The sequence below is a fragment of the Vitis riparia genome, chromosome 1 (assembly GCF_004353265.1).
Source record: "Vitis riparia cultivar Riparia Gloire de Montpellier isolate 1030 chromosome 1, EGFV_Vit.rip_1.0, whole genome shotgun sequence".
Taxonomy (NCBI): Eukaryota; Viridiplantae; Streptophyta; class Magnoliopsida; order Vitales; family Vitaceae; genus Vitis; species Vitis riparia.
In genome coordinates, this window is record NC_048431.1 from 14,337,267 (window position 1) to 14,352,588 (window position 15,322).

A 15,322-nucleotide genomic window follows, 5' to 3' on the forward strand; every position below is an offset into this window, starting at 1 on the left:
CACTTCATTCATTTCCCATTGGAGGGAGAAGATAGCACAGATTATTGATAGACCTTCAGAGCGCGATCAGATCAGTATGATTATGCGTAGCCTTCAGCCCCGCTTTGCTAGGCATCTCATGGGCTTCCCTCAGACAGACTTTGGCTCGTTAGTGCAGGCCCTCTATGGTATTGAGGAGGGTATATCTAAAGGTTTATGGGCAGATTCTTCCCCTTCAGACTCAAAGGGGAAGAAGTCGGGATCAGGCCCCAGGCCCTCAGATGTTGGTACTATTGGCATGACAAGACACCGGTCTTCACGTCGTCCTCCATTTCAGAGTCAGTTTTTTGGCACTCCTTATCAGATGATACAGCATGATCTGTATAGACCAGTTGCTCCCATTAGGCCAGTAGGGCCTACTTATCTACATCCGCCACCACAACCGGTATATGCTACACAGGCACCCTAGAGGCCGCCTATGCAGTTCCATCATCAGTATAGAGCACTGCCTCCACCGAGGCCAGTTAGACAGTTCACACAACTTGGGATGCCACTGAGCCGAGCTTTTCAGAGATTGGTTGAGGGGGGACTGATTGCCCCACTACCGCCAAGACCACCACTACAGCCTACCCCCCTAGGATTCAGGACAGATCTTCACTGTGCCTACCATCAGAGAGCAGGCCATGATACAGACAGTTGTTCAGCACTGAGACATGCCATTCAGGATTTGATAGATCAGGGCTTGGTTGATTTGGGGCGCCCGGCTGTGGCCACAGACCCGCTACCTACTCATGACACTAGAGCAGTACCTCCACCCCCGGAAGGGGTACATTTGATTGAGTTTGCAGGGGATGAGATATTTATGATGGGTTGGGATGGAGAGGCTCCTCAGCCGATCAGTCTATATGAGGAGTCAGATTTTGTTGGATATATACCTAGACAGCAGATCCCCAAGCCATTCAGTTTGACCCCGGACGAGATTTATGGGCCACCTCCAGTATCACTGGTATACTTACAACATGTGCCACCTATGACACCCTTCATTCCGTTCCCAGAGGAATATAGGCCCCCTCATAGAGATGTTCAGATCGTTACACGGAGTGGAAGGGTAGCACAACCTCCACTCGTTGACAGGCCATTTGCAGGTATAACTGCCAGAGAGGAGGTTCAGAGGGAAGATGATGAGATATTACGCCAGCTGCGTACTACTCAAGCTCGCATATCTATTTGGAGCCTTTTGGCCTCATCTAGTACACATAGAGATGCATTGGTCAGAGCCCTTGGCCAGATTAGGGTTGACACTGCTACTACCCCAGAGGGGCTTATTCACATGTTGACAGCTGATAGAGCTACATGCATAGTGTTTTCTGATGATGACTTGCCACCAGAGGGATCAAATCATGTTCGACCCTTATTCATTGATGTTGTTTGTTCAGGCCGTCGGGTGCCGTCTGTTCTGCTGGACAATGGTTCTGCCCTGAACGTCTGTCCATTGGTTACTGCTATTGCACTTGGGTTTTCGCCAGCCGATTTTGGGGCTTCTACACAAATTGTTCGAGCTTATGATGGGACACTGAGGACAGTTATGGGTACACTCAGTACACATGTCATGATCGGGCCAATTAGTTACTCCATAGTATTTCAGGTTTTAAGGATTCAGTCATCCTTTAACCTGCTTCTTGGTCGCCCATGGATTCATGAGGCTAGTGCTATACCATCTTCCCTCCATCAGAAGGTGAAGTTCATACTGATTCATGCCTAATTGGTGTCTCAGCTGATTCGTGTCCAGCTGGTGCTCCTTGATTGAGGGATTAATCAACAAAATTTATAACCTATTACACCATATACTAGGATAGCAAAGACAAAGCTACTATAGCATAGTGGCTCTAGGATCGTTCACTGGGATGGGTTTTCATTTCACAAATGATATTAATTCAAAGCTAAATTGGTGTCTTTTTATTTCAAGGTTAGCTTTAAAAGAAAACATAAAGATGTTTGAATGAAAAAGGAAACATTTGGTTTTAAGCTAACTAAAAATAGTAACTGATTTTACTTACAAAGAAAAGTGTTTCTTGGAGTTTAGATCACTAGGCTCGGATTCATCATACAAAAAGGAGAGTTCCGGTCACTTGTTTCTTTTCCTCGCATTAGAGAATTAACATATAGTTCCTTCTCCAACCGGTGTTGTACAGATGCTTCCCATTAATGGGTTCAAACACTAAATCCCTCTCACTGATGCACCTTGCAATGGCTCATACCTCTCACCTAGCACTTGCCATTCAAGGTGATCTTTAACCTTGGATTACCCGTCAAAAGCTCGCAAGAGATAACTAATGGATGTCACCTTGGAGTCCAAAAGCTTACCAAGTGTTGGCTATTCTAGAAAATCCTACCTTCAAGTCACCTCCCAGAGGCTTGCAAGGGGTAAACTAGTGAATCTCCACGGACGGAGATCACTTGCCTTACCAAGTGTTGGCCCAGGTGACTCCAAGGTGTTTTAAGTTAACTAAAAACATTAGAAACCATTCACGGGACACACTTACTCTTCATTCATAGCTGAAACCACAAAGCTTCTGATTCTTGCACTTGGAACCTTTCCCGGCAACCTTAACTCCAAGAGACAAAGAGCCTAGCCTCTCATCCTCTGAGGAAAAATCCTCAGAGTTTGATTGGCTAGAAAGAAAAAATGAAAATGAAAGAGAAGACAAGAATATATAGGAAAAATAGAGCAAGTGCTCTATATTTTACTTCATTTGAAACTTTTACAAAAGGTTCATCACTCACCCCCCCTCAGAACAGGCTCCTCGGGCTCCCCTTATACCACAATTACACTTACAGCTATTACATAGATATTTTTGCCAAATTTCTAACTTAAAAACTAAGGAATTCTATCACTGGTGGTTTACAAGGAGAAATTGGGCATTTAGACAACAAAAATCTAATAAAAAAATATCTCCAAGTGTCGGTTACAAATATCAGGAAGCACTAAGGACCACTTCGCAGGTGAAAAGTGAGGTCTGCGAAATTTCGCAGGTGCACAAGAAGAGCTGCGAAATTTCTTTGCAGCTACCAGCTGATTCAACACTTTTGCAAAGTGGACTTCCATCTTGTGGTGTTTGGCTTCCATCGCGGCGTGAAGCTTCAGGGGAAATCCATAGCACTGTGCAAAAAGGCTGCGAAATCATTCCGCAACAAAATGGTGATTTCGCAGCACTTTTCTGAAGCCTTCCTTCAGCTTGGAGCAGTTGTCTTCAAAAGGTTGTAACTTCCTCATTTCAGCTCCAAATTTCACACGGTTTGAAGCATTGGATTGTTGACTTCCTAAGCTTTCAAATGACATATAGCATGCATAATTTGGACATCAGGAAGTGCTCCAAAAGTGGCTGAAATGACTGTCATCAAGAATGCTTCATGGCAGATTTCTCTTTGCTTCCCCTCCTTGCATTCCGGATTTGCTTATGGCAAAGGACTTCAAAGCTTTGGTTCTTCATGCTTCTGAGCTTTCCATTGATTTTCCATAGATTCCAAATAACTCTCCTCACTCTTGGATTGCTTTGGTGATCAAATTACTAACAAAAACACCAAAACTTACACAATTTGATTAGAATTGATTGCAAGGGTCCTTAACATGCTAATTGGGTTAAAAGGCACTAACTACTACTCAAAAGTGTTTAAAAGAGTTAATTACAAGCTATGAAATAGCACTTTTTGAGTAGTAATCACATACGCGAGGGGCGCATTATCACGATACAGTCTGATAGAGATATTATCACTTAGTCTGAGCTAGTGTTACATATCAGTCACAGTGAGGATGACTTACATTTGATCGGGTTTACGTTCGATGAGGTTCAGGTTGTTAGCTTAGAGGATGGCAGCAGAGATATGGTACCTATGTCGTTCGACCAGCACAGTAGCACTTTGGTGCTTAGCATGATGAGAGGCATGTCTTATTTGCCTGGTATGGGATTGGGTCGTCGCCAACAGGGGCCCCACAAGTTTACTTTCACAGTTGATCACGACGCGCCCTACGGATTAGGTTACATCCCCACAGAGGCTGATGCACGTTATATGTCACAACTGCGCAGGGATAGGGTGAGGGCTCGCATGTCTGGCATTCCATTTGATTATCCCCTCCGCCCATACACCTTCCAGTTGGCCGACTACTTCATTAGGGGTTTAGAGCATACACTTCGCACAGAGGGGACTGTTCACATTCCAGAGACAGTTGAGATTTAGGACATCCAGCAGGCCCTGGGTCAGATTCATTTGGACACCGAGACTACTGAGGCACCTGGTGCCATGATAGTCGTGCCCCCATCATCGAACCGAGCTAGTGTGTTCTCTATGTGTTTCCCCGAGGAGGTCCCTGACTATGACCTACCTATGGATTTGGGAGATGGCACTGACGAGATGGACATGATCGGCATAGGCCGTATCTTCGATGCAGCCCCACGCGGGCCCTATACTGCTTTTGATATGTTCGGAGTTTCTGTACTCGAGATTGATGGGGATGACTTTATTCCTGATGCCTACACTGATGATATGGATTTTATAGGCATTGGTCGTATCCTTGATGCAGCCCCACGTGGGCCCCATTATGCTTTTGACATATCTGGAGTTTCCGTACTTGATGATGAGTCAGTCTTTGATGTCGTTACTTCTGATTTTACTTCTGTTGAGGGAGCGTCCGACTTTGTGGACCCACCTCTTTCTTCTGACACTATGTCTGGGTTTGTCACCCGCTTTGATGATATTTCTGATGGTAATAATGATATGAGTATTTTCGAGTACTTGACTGTGTCACAACATCTTCCTTTGATTGCACCACCAGCACCCACGACACATATATATGATGTTGATGATATGGGAGATACGGATGACCCACTGGGTGGTCAGTCAGAGTTTGATTCGGACACAGAGGATGAGAAAGTCACACCCATTTCTGGTAGCACAGAGTTGATATATTTTTGGGCACCAGATCAGCTCAGGAAGATCAGGATTGGCTCTTCTCTATCTCCTGATGAGAGGAGTAGGTTGATTGACCTGCTCAGGTCATACCTGGATGTATTTGCATGGTCATATGAGGACATGCCGGGCCTTGACCCCTCCATAGTGCAGCATCACCTGCCCATTTTACCACATGCTAGGCCCATTAAGCAGAAATTGAGAAGACTACACCCTCGATGGAGTTTGCAGGTTAAGGAAGAAATTCGGAAGCAACTCAGTGTTGGTTTCTTGTCAGTGGTTGAGTATCCTGAGTGGCTAGCTAATGTTGTCCCTGTTCCCAAAAAGGACGGCAAGGTTAGGGTTTGTGTTGACTTTCGAGATCTGAATAAGGCCAGCCCTAAGGATGATTTTCCCCTCCCACACATTGATATGCTGGTTGATAGCACTGCAGGGCATCCGATGTTGTCCTTCATGGATGGCTTTTCTGGGTATAATCAGATTCTAATGGCTCTAGAGGATATGGAAAAGACTTCTTTCATTACTGACTGGGGTACTTACTGCTACCGGGTTATGCCATTTGGGTTGAAGAATGCAGGAGCCACTTATCAGAGAGCTGCTACTACTCTGTTCCATGATATGATGCACACAAATGTCGAGGTATATGTGGATGACATGATAGTGAAGTCCCGAGACAGGACATATCACTTAGTAGCCTTACAAAGGTTTTTTTAGAGGATCAGACAGTTCAGGTTGAGATTGAATCCCAAGAAGTGCACCTTTGGGGTGACTTCTGGAAAATTGCTGGGACACATTGTTAGTGAGAGAGGTATAGAGGTTGATCCAGAGAAAATCAGAGCCATACTTGACATGCCTGCCCCGAGGACTGAGAAAGAGATCAGGGGATTCCTAGGCAGATTGCAGTACATCAGTCGTTTCATTGCTAGATTGACAGACATTTGTGAGCCTATCTTCCGCCTTCTGAGGAAGAATCAGCCTACAGTTTGGAATGATGATTGTCAGCGCGCTTTTGAGAGGATTAAGGAGTGTCTCCTTTCTCCTCCGATTTTAGTGCCTCCCACACCGGGGCGTCCTTTGCTTCTGTACTTATCAGTTTCAGACATGGCCTTAGGATGCATGTTAGCTCAGCTTGATGATTTGGGGAAGGAGCGTGCCATCTATTATTTGAGTAAGAGGATGCTTGAGTATGAGTGCACATACATTATGATTGAGCGCCTTTGCTTGGCATTGGTTTGGGCCACTAGGAGACTTAGACATTACATGACAGAGTATTCTGTGCTCTTGGTCTCACGATTGGACCCGTTGAGGTATCTATTTGACAGGCCTGTTCTGACCGGTAGGCTCATGAGATGGCTGGTATTGTTGACAGAGTTTGATATTCATTATGTCACACAGAAGTCAGTAAAAGGAAGCATTGTTGCAGATCATCTAACTCCTTTGCCAATATCCGATGACAGATCAGTTGATAATGATTTCCCTGATGAGCAGATCATTTCGATGACTAGTATTACGGGATGGCGGTTGTACTTTGATGGTGCTGCCAATCAGTCGGGGTTTGGCATTGGTATCTTGTTGATATCACCACAAGGTGATCATATACCTAGATCAGTCCTGTTAGCATTTTCTGATCATCACCGATTGATGAATAATATTGTAGAGTATGAGGCTTGCATTACATATTTGGAGACTGCACTTGATCTTGGCATTAGACAGTTGGAGATCCACGGGGATTCCAACTTGGTTATAAAGCAGACTCAGGGTATCTAAAGGACACGGGATGAGAAGCTGAAACCCTACCATGCTTACTTGGACCTATTGATTGATAGATTCGATGTGTTAAGGTATATACATCTGCCCAGGGCGGAGAATCAGTTTGCCGATGCATTAGCCACCTTGGCTTCTCTGATTGTGATCCCTGCGGGGGTGAATGTTAGGCCATTACTGATTGAGACTAAGTCTGCACCAGCTTACTATTGTCTGATTGGAGAGATAGAGGATCAGATTGAGCTGCCATGGTATCACGATATTTATCAATTTCTGTCATGCAGCGCTTACCCAGAGTCAGCCTCGGCCAAGGATAGGAGAGCATTGAGACAGTTGGCCACCAGATTTGTTGTTTGCGGGGATGCGCTGTATAGGAGATCACCTGATGGCTTGTTATTATTATGTCTAGACCGTGCATCTGTAGATCGAGTGATGAGAGAAGTTCATGCAGGGGTTTGTGGCCCACACATGGGAGGTCATATGCTAGCACGTAAGATTATGAGGACTGGCTACTTTTGGTTGACCATGGAGACAGATTGTTGCCAATTTGTACAAAGATGTTAGGAGTGTCAGATGCATGGAGACTTGATACACGTGCCACCTTCTGAGTTGCATGCACTTGCATCCCCTTGGCCGTTTTCAGTATGGGGTATTGATATTATTGGGAAGATCTCGCCTAAGTCTTCTAGCGGGCATGAGTACATTTTGGTTGCCATTGACTATTTCACCAAGTGGGTGGAAGCTGCTTCTTATGCTATGTTGACAGCGGCCAGAGTGGCCAAGTTCATCAGATCGCATATTATCTGCCGATACGGGGTCCCTCATGAGCTGATCTCAGACAAAGGGGTGCATTTTAAGGGCGAGGTGGACATGTTGATTCAAGAGTATGGCATTCAGCATCACAGATCGTCTGCGTACAGGTCGCAGACTAACGGGGCAGTTGAGGCCGCAAATAAGAATATTAAGAGGATTTTGAGAAAGATGGTCGAGACTTCTCGGGATTGGTCAGAAAAGCTCCCTTTCGCATTGTGGGCTTATCGTACATCTTTTCGCACCTCTACTGGAGCTACCCCATATTCTTTGGTGTATGGTATGGAGGCAGTGTTACCTGTTGAGATTGAGATGGGATCTTTGAGAGTAGCACTAGAGCAACATATATCCGAGGCCGAGTGGGCCCAGTCTCGTTATGATCAGCTTAGCCTGTTGGATGAGAAGAGATTGACGGCGGTAGATCATGTTCAGGCCTATCAGAGGAAGATGACCCGTGCATTCAGAAAGAGGGTCAAGCCTAGGAAATTCCAGAGAGGTGACCTAGTCTTAAAATTCCTTAGGGGATTGATCAGTGACCCTAGAGGCAAGTTTAGACCGAGTTGGAGCGGGCCTTATGTCATCCGAGATCTGACTCGAGAGGGAGCTGCCTGGTTGACAGACCTAGACGGAAATCAGTTCATAGAGCCAGTTAATGTGGATCAGCTGAAGAAGTTTTATGCATGAGATCATGGTCAGAGGATGGGTGGCTGTCACTTCGAGTAGCCATATTCCCTATTGCACACCCGTACATTGATATATACTATTGCTAACCCTTTGAGCCTCACGTGGTTTATTATGGCCTTTTCTTTCATTCAGCCTTGCATACCTTTTCTGACCTAGGTTGGGGGCCTACCCTTGTGCGCTTTGTATTTATTGATTGGATCTATGAGCATTGTGGGCATGGTGTCATTCTTCGTTTGTTCTTTCTTGCATCATTGTCTGTTTCTTTTCGTCTCCATTTTGCATCTTCACACCGTCTACCTGTTAGTCTAGTTTCTATCATCTCTATTCACTTCGCTTCTGTTTTCCGTTATGTGATGATGATGCGCTCTCGTCCCAGAGCTACCAATCAGGTTTCTCACATCCTTCGTTCCGCCTGTAGGCTTTGATCCAGGATTCTTAGGTTGAAGGGGTCGGTCAAGATTGGAGGTTTAGGGTTCTTTTGTTGGATTGTGATAGTATGGAATTCGGCAAAAAAAAAAGAAAAAAAAAAGGAAAAGATAAAATAAAATGAAAAAAGAAAAGAAAAGAAAAAATTGTGCTTGTTTGGTATTCGTTGATATACTTGGGATCATCAGAGGTGGTTTTGGGTTTGAGAGATTTCTTTTTCCTTTAAGAGTCAGATGAGAGCATTGTACGATCCTTCTCACCATGGATCTGGGCGACACATTGGGAGTGAGGTTTGGGTTTCCTTGGCACTAGGCCCTTGGATCATTGTCTACATCACCATTCCCATCATATAGTGACTTGCTTTGATTTGCCGTTTTTAGGATGAGTTGTTCGTCGTTGTCACATATTGCTATATTCGTATCCCAGTTGGTTTCTCCATTTTCTTCTACACCCATTCATCATTCATCTTATCCCTTTTCGTCTGCTTCTATCCTCGTCGATCGTCATTTCACTTCATGAACGATGAGTTCTTTGGTGCATGTCACCTATTGTTTGTTTTTTATTTGGATGCAGGGTTGAGTCACCTTGCTCACATGGTTCTGCGATATTTGACATGGCGCACACAGGGGTTTGGCATTATCTATTGGGAGATTTGGGCCTTAGTTTCCCATCGTTTCATTCACCTTTTACCCCTGGCCTACATTACGGTCCGAGTCGTAAGACCACCCTGAGGCCATGAGATCTCATGTCTACTTCGACGCGGTTCATTCGGACAAGCTCCGTCTACTGATTGAGTATGGGATGTTGATAGGTCTCCATTGCTTCGGGAGATATCAAGGGTCACATATTGCCTTTCCATTCAGTTTGCTTGCCTTAGGTCCATGATCAGAGATAGATGATACAGAGAGTTGGGACCGTTGAGGGCACCTTTGCCTGATGTTTTGACACGTTTATACTAGGGCATGCCCCCATCCTTGCATGCTGGCTTTGGCTCTTTATACATGTACGCAGGCATTCCGTTTCACCTAGCGATGTTATGAACATCAAAGTTTGAGTAAGCCCCGCATTCAGCTCAGTTTCTTCATATATCAGAGTGCTTCTGGGGGTTTGACCAGATATCAGATTCACGGTATTCATTGACCCAGTAGAGGTGCATACCCCATTCATTGTCTTGTTCGTTAGTTCAAATGAGTGGGTCTTCAGTGATGTATTCCAAAGTTTTCATTAAGATATATGAGTTTCAGATGTACACAATAGGGCATATCCCCTATCAGTTTTGTGGATATTGGATGTTATGGATTAGAGTGGAGGTTTTTTTTCCTTAGAAATGGATGATTGTGATATTTTCAGCTCTCTGACTTTAACCATATGTGCGGTTATGGGATTCTGACATGATATTGATATCTTAGACTGGGGCATAACTCCTTCCTTTCACCCTTGGTCACATTTATGAGTTTGTCCTATAGGGGCATACCCCCTTCTTTCCATTTGTTAGGGGTGATTGTGATTTCTCGCTTGTCATTTATCGGCATTTTCTGGTGTTACACCAGGGCATACCCTTTTTTTTTTTGTCATGATGAAGGTGTTTGATTTTTGGCTTCTTCGAGTCATTTGTTGGCAGTCCCTGATCGTCATACTGGGGCATACGCTTTGTTATCAAGGTTAGTATATCAGCGGTTGCATCTCGAGTCCCCCTATTTTTCTTTGAGTTTTGTTTTAAGGCATCCCCTGTCTGTTTAGGTGTTTTGAGCCTTAGTAATGGCATCCCTACCCTCTTTTAGTTCAGTGGTTCCTCGACATCGTGCCCGGGTTCGATCCCCGATTTCACACTTTTCTGGTACTCGCCCGAATTCCATCATTTTCTGGTACTTGCTTGGATTTCACCATTTTCCGGTACTCGCCCGAATTTTACCCCTTTTCGGTACTCGCCCAGATTTCACCATTTTTCGGTACTTGCCTGTATTTCACACTTTTCCGGTACTCGCCCGGATTTCACACTTTTCCGGTACTTGGCCGGATTCCATCATTTTTCGGTACTTGCCCGGATTTCACCATTTTTCGGTACTCGCCCGGATTCCATCATTTTCCGGTACTCGCCCGAATTTCACCATTTTCCGGTACTTGCCCAAACCCTTCTTCCGTACTTGCCCGAATTCCACCATTTTTCGGTACTTGCCCGAACCCTTCTCCGGTACTCGCCCAGATTCCACCATTTTTCGGTACTCGCCCGGATTCCACCATTTTCTGGTACTCGCCCGGATTTCACACTTTTCCGGTACTCGCCCGGATTCCACCATTTTCCGGTACTCGCCCAAATTCCACCAATTTTCGGTACTTGCCCGAACCCTTCTCCGGTACTCGCTCGGATTTCACACTTTTTCGATACTTGCCCGGATTCCACCATTTTTCGGTACTCGCCCGGATTCCACCATTTTTCGGTACTCGCCCGGATTCCACCATTTTCCGGTACTCGCCCGGATTTCACACTTTTTCGGTACTTGCCCAGATTCCACCATTTTTCGGTACTCGCCCGGATTTCACACTTTTCGGTACTTGCCCCGATTCCACCATTTTTCGGTACTCGCCCGGACCCTTCTCCGGTACTCGCCCGAATTTTACCCATTTTCGGTACTCGCCCGGATTCCACCATTTTTCGGTACTTACCCGAACCCTTTTCCGGTACTTGCCCGGATCAAATCCCTAATCTTTCCCGACATCGTGATCAGGTCTTCTTTTATCTTTCTCCGGCATCGTGCCTAGATCCCAAAGTCCATTCGGTCAGCATGACTTATTTCCCTTAACCTTCTTTATTGTTGGGTCGGGACAAAATTGTTGGTCATTTGGGTTCTTCACTAGAGTTCATTTCACTCTTGCATTACATGCACTTCGCACTCACAATTCACTCGTTCATTCACTCTACTGAAGAGGCGCATATTTGTAGACCCTCAATTTTGTCCCTCGACACTGGCATTTATCCTTTGGGTGTCACATCCACCCATCGTTCGCATATGGCACTACTAAGGCCCCTTTTGGGCTTAGTCGGTGTCCGAGCCTCGTGTGGGTTGGTCTGTGGTCCATTATGGTGCATATGTGGTTCATTTTGGAGGGTCACCATGGCCATTTTCCTAGTCATTCACATCACGCTATAGGAAGGAAGTGGGGTCATCCCGATGTTTTAGCTTAGTTGGAGTTTATAGGGGCATGTTGAGGTTCGGAGCACTCGGGCTTGTTTTGATCGTATCTCCCTCATCCAAACTCGGAATCAAGAACCGTTTCTTTTATGGATTCCTTATTATTCCAGGAACATTCTGTAAAATTTTCAAAATTTTTTGCAACCGATCAGTTGGTTGGCAGCCGGTTCAGCCGGTTCATCGAGTCAGCCGGTGTAGAACACTGATATTTGGTAATTGTTTTGATCATATCTCCCTCTTCCGAACTCGGAATCATGCACCATTTTTTTTCATGGATTCCTTACTCTTCTAGGAACATTTTGTCAAATGTTTAAAATTTTTTGCCATCGGTTCGACTGGTGGGCATCCAGTTCGTCCGGTTCAGCCGGTTCATTGAGTCAGCTGAGGTAAAACACTAATTCTAGTAATTTTGGGGCCCAAATCCTACATGGCTCAGGCCCATAAGCTCCAGATTGGTTTTGGGCAATTTTGTGGGTCCATTTTGGGCCTTGGTTTGGGTTCCTTGCAGCCCACCACGAATCCATATGGATTCTTGGTGGTGAAGCAAGCTGAAAGCTGAAGGGAGTGAGCTGGCCTTGTAAGTTTAAGAGAAGTAATGAGGGGTGTGGTTCCCATGCTGATGAAGGGGATTTCGGTGCTGAAGGGGAAGGAACCTAGGAGGCTCAAATGCTGAGAGGGGTATGAGTATAAAAGGTGGGAAGAGAGGAGAGCAAAGGACCTTTTGGCATTTTCTGAGAGAGGGGAAATTTTGCTGGTGAGAGAAACAAAAAGGTCAGGAGCATCTTCTGAGTTGAGGGTGTGGGGAAAGCTTCAGCACTGTGGTTTCTTTGAAGAGGAGAATGACAGCATCTTAGTTTTGGGAGTCATCATTGGCATACACAGATCATATTTGGTGGAGATTCTGAGGTAAGCATGCTGAATTTTCTTTGCTGACAGTTTATCTTCCTCGTCTTCATATGTTTTTCTCCTTCCTCATCATCTTTTCTTCCCTTTGATATGAATATTGTATTGCTTGGGTGTGGATAACAAAGGCCACACATGATTTTTGTTGATTAGTTATGAATGGTTTAGGAACTTTCTAACTGAATTTGGGATATTTTTATCAACCGGATGAACCGGTTGGGAACCGGTTCAGCCCCATAACTGGTTGCCTCTGTCAGCCATGGGGAACACCTGCCTTTCTTGGTCTGGTTCTCACTCATCCGGGCTCGGAATTGAGAACCGTTTCTTTTTTTGCTTCCTTAATCACTTAGGAACTTTCTGACCAAATTTGGGATTTTTTATCAACCGGATGAACCAGTTGGGAACCGGTTCAACCGGTTCAGCCCCATAACTGGCTGCCTCTGTCAGCCATGGGGAACACCTGCCTTTCTTGGTCTGGTTCTCACTCATCCGGGATCGGAATTGAGAATCGTTTCTTTTGTTTGCTTCCTTAATCACTTAGGAACTTTCTGACTGAATTTGGGATTTTTTATCAACTAGCTGAACCAGTTGGGAACAGGTTCAACCGGTTCAGCCCCATAACTAGCTGCCTCTGTCAGCCAATGAGGAACACCTGCCTTTCTTGGTCTGGTTCTCACTCATCCGGGCTCGGAATTGAGAACCGTTTCTTTCTTTTGCTTCCTTAATCACTTAGGAACTTTCTGACCAAATTTAGGATTTTTTATCAACCGGATGAACCAGTTGGGAACCGGTTCAACCGGTTCAGCACCATAACTGGCTGCCTCTGTCAGCCATGAGGAACACCTGCCTTTCTTGGTCCGGTTCTCACTCATCCGGGCTCGGAATTGAGAATCGTTTCTTTTGTTTCAATCCTCACTCATTTAGGAGTTTTCTAGAAAAATTTGGGAATTCTTCTCAATAGGTTGTACCAGTTGAGAACTAGTTCAACCTGTTCTGCTGAAGGACTTTAGGTAGCCCTCGATTTTGGCATTTTTCGAGCCCTTATCCATTGGGGCTCAAACCCATTTGCTATAGGGCGCTTGTGAGCCATCTTGAAGGTTTAAGTCAGTGTTTGATTTCAGTTAGTACGGGCAATTTTGAAGTTATGGGTGGTGTGGTCTAGGTAAGTCTAGTTTGATTTGTATGACATTTGGGGAGTCCATTACCTGATCTCAACTAGCCTTCTTCCTGTTTGGCATAAAATTTGATGCTTGATTCTGAATACATGTTGTGTGGCTGACTCACCCTCTACTGTAGCACATGGCTAGGGACCACAGGTATGCATCGTTGGTTTTGATTGTTGAATCATATGCATGCATGGTGCCTAATCCTGAATTTTTGTTACATGTTTCTCTGTGTTTGGCTGACCTTTTATGCAGCGCATGGCTGGGGACCACAGGTACGCACCCATTGTTTTCGGTTGGTTGAATTCATATGCATGCCAAATACCCATTAGGATTGTGTGATTCATGACATCTATTTAGCCTAGGGTTTCATCTTTGACCCATATGCTCCCACATACCCCAATTCATTAGTAGAGACCGAGTTCCGGGCCTAGAGGGGTGCTACCTCGCATGAGGTACCTTCCCAATGGGTAACCTGATCCCCGGACCCAGAATCTAGTTTTCCCAGACCACTTTTTTTCCATACTGGGGTCATTAGGGGTTTTGGTTCTTACTTAATTTTCCCCATTTTAAAAATAAAAATAAAAAGTAAGTGGCGACTCCATACAACACCGTTCCTCACCGAGGGCGGGTTTTTCAAAATGGAGAACTCAAATTTTTCATTCCTTTTTTTCTTTTAATAGCGAGTCGCGCCGGTCCGATGGATCGGGTGAGGGTCCACAGTTGGATAATTCCGCTCATGCTGCTTTAACTGTCTTGAGGCATAAGCTACCACCTTGCCTTGCTGCATTAGCACACACCCTAACCCCACTGTGGAAGCATCACAATAAATTGTAAACAATCTCCACTAATAGGAGCAGTTAACACTAGAGCAGTGGTCAATTTATGCTTCAACTCCTGGAAAGCATTCTCACACTCCTCAATCCAATCAAACTTCACCCCTTTTCTAATCAACCGAGTCATTGGTGCTGCAATTCTAGAGAAGTCTTCTACAAACCTCCTATAATATCCAGCCAACCCCAAGAAACTTCTAACCTCAAATACATTAGTAGGCCTTTGCCACTCCTGTACAGCTTCCACCTTGGAATGGTCTACTGCTATTCCTGCCTCAAAAACCACATGGCCTAAGAAATTCACTTCAGTAAGCCAAAACTCACTTTTGTCCAACTTCCCATACAACTGATGCCTTCTCAAAGTTTTAAGGGTGGTCACCAAATGCTGTTTATGCTCCTCTAAACTCTTGGAGTAGATCAAGATGTCATCCATAAACACAATCACAAACTGATCCAAGTAAGCACGAAATACTCTATTCATTAAATCCATGAAAGCAGTGGGGGCATTAGTTAACCCAAAAGGCATGACTAAGAACTCATAATGCCCATATCTTGTTCTAAAAGCGGTTTTAGGAACATCCTCTTCCCTAACCCTCAATTGATG

At 44.9% G+C, this 15,322-nt stretch overlaps 2 protein-coding genes across 2 annotated transcripts; both read left to right on the forward strand.

The window, feature by feature from the left end:
* Positions 1-457: 457 nt before the first annotated feature.
* LOC117920414 lies at positions 458-4,215 on the forward strand. The gene is made up of 2 exons (XM_034837920.1): positions 458-1,714; positions 3,832-4,215. Exons 1-2 carry the CDS (start codon positions 458-460, stop codon positions 4,213-4,215), a joined length of 1,641 nt encoding a protein of 546 aa, XP_034693811.1.
* A 63-nt stretch (positions 4,216-4,278) lies between these two features.
* Positions 4,279-8,202, forward strand: LOC117920420. Its single transcript, XM_034837933.1, has 5 exons — positions 4,279-5,493; positions 5,659-6,656; positions 6,786-7,198; positions 7,352-7,656; positions 7,807-8,202. The coding sequence occupies exons 1-5, from the start codon at positions 4,279-4,281 to the stop codon at positions 8,200-8,202; spliced, it is 3,327 nt and encodes a 1,108-aa protein (XP_034693824.1).
* The last annotated feature ends 7,120 nt before the right edge of the window (positions 8,203-15,322 follow it).

Coding starts and splice junctions, on each gene's coding strand:
- LOC117920414 (XM_034837920.1), top strand. CDS start 458: ATGCAGTTCCATCATCAGTATAGAGCACTGCCTCCACCGAGGCCAGTT. Junction 1,715..3,831: donor CATCTTCCCTCCATCAGAAG/GTGAAGTTCATA, acceptor GATGAGGTTCAG/GTTGTTAGCTTAGAGGATGG.
- LOC117920420 (XM_034837933.1), top strand. CDS start 4,279: ATGATAGTCGTGCCCCCATCATCGAACCGAGCTAGTGTGTTCTCTATG. Junction 7,199..7,351: donor GGGAGGTCATATGCTAGCAC/GTAAGATTATGA, acceptor GGCCGTTTTCAG/TATGGGGTATTGATATTATT. Junction 7,657..7,806: donor CTAACGGGGCAGTTGAGGCC/GCAAATAAGAAT, acceptor TATGGTATGGAG/GCAGTGTTACCTGTTGAGAT.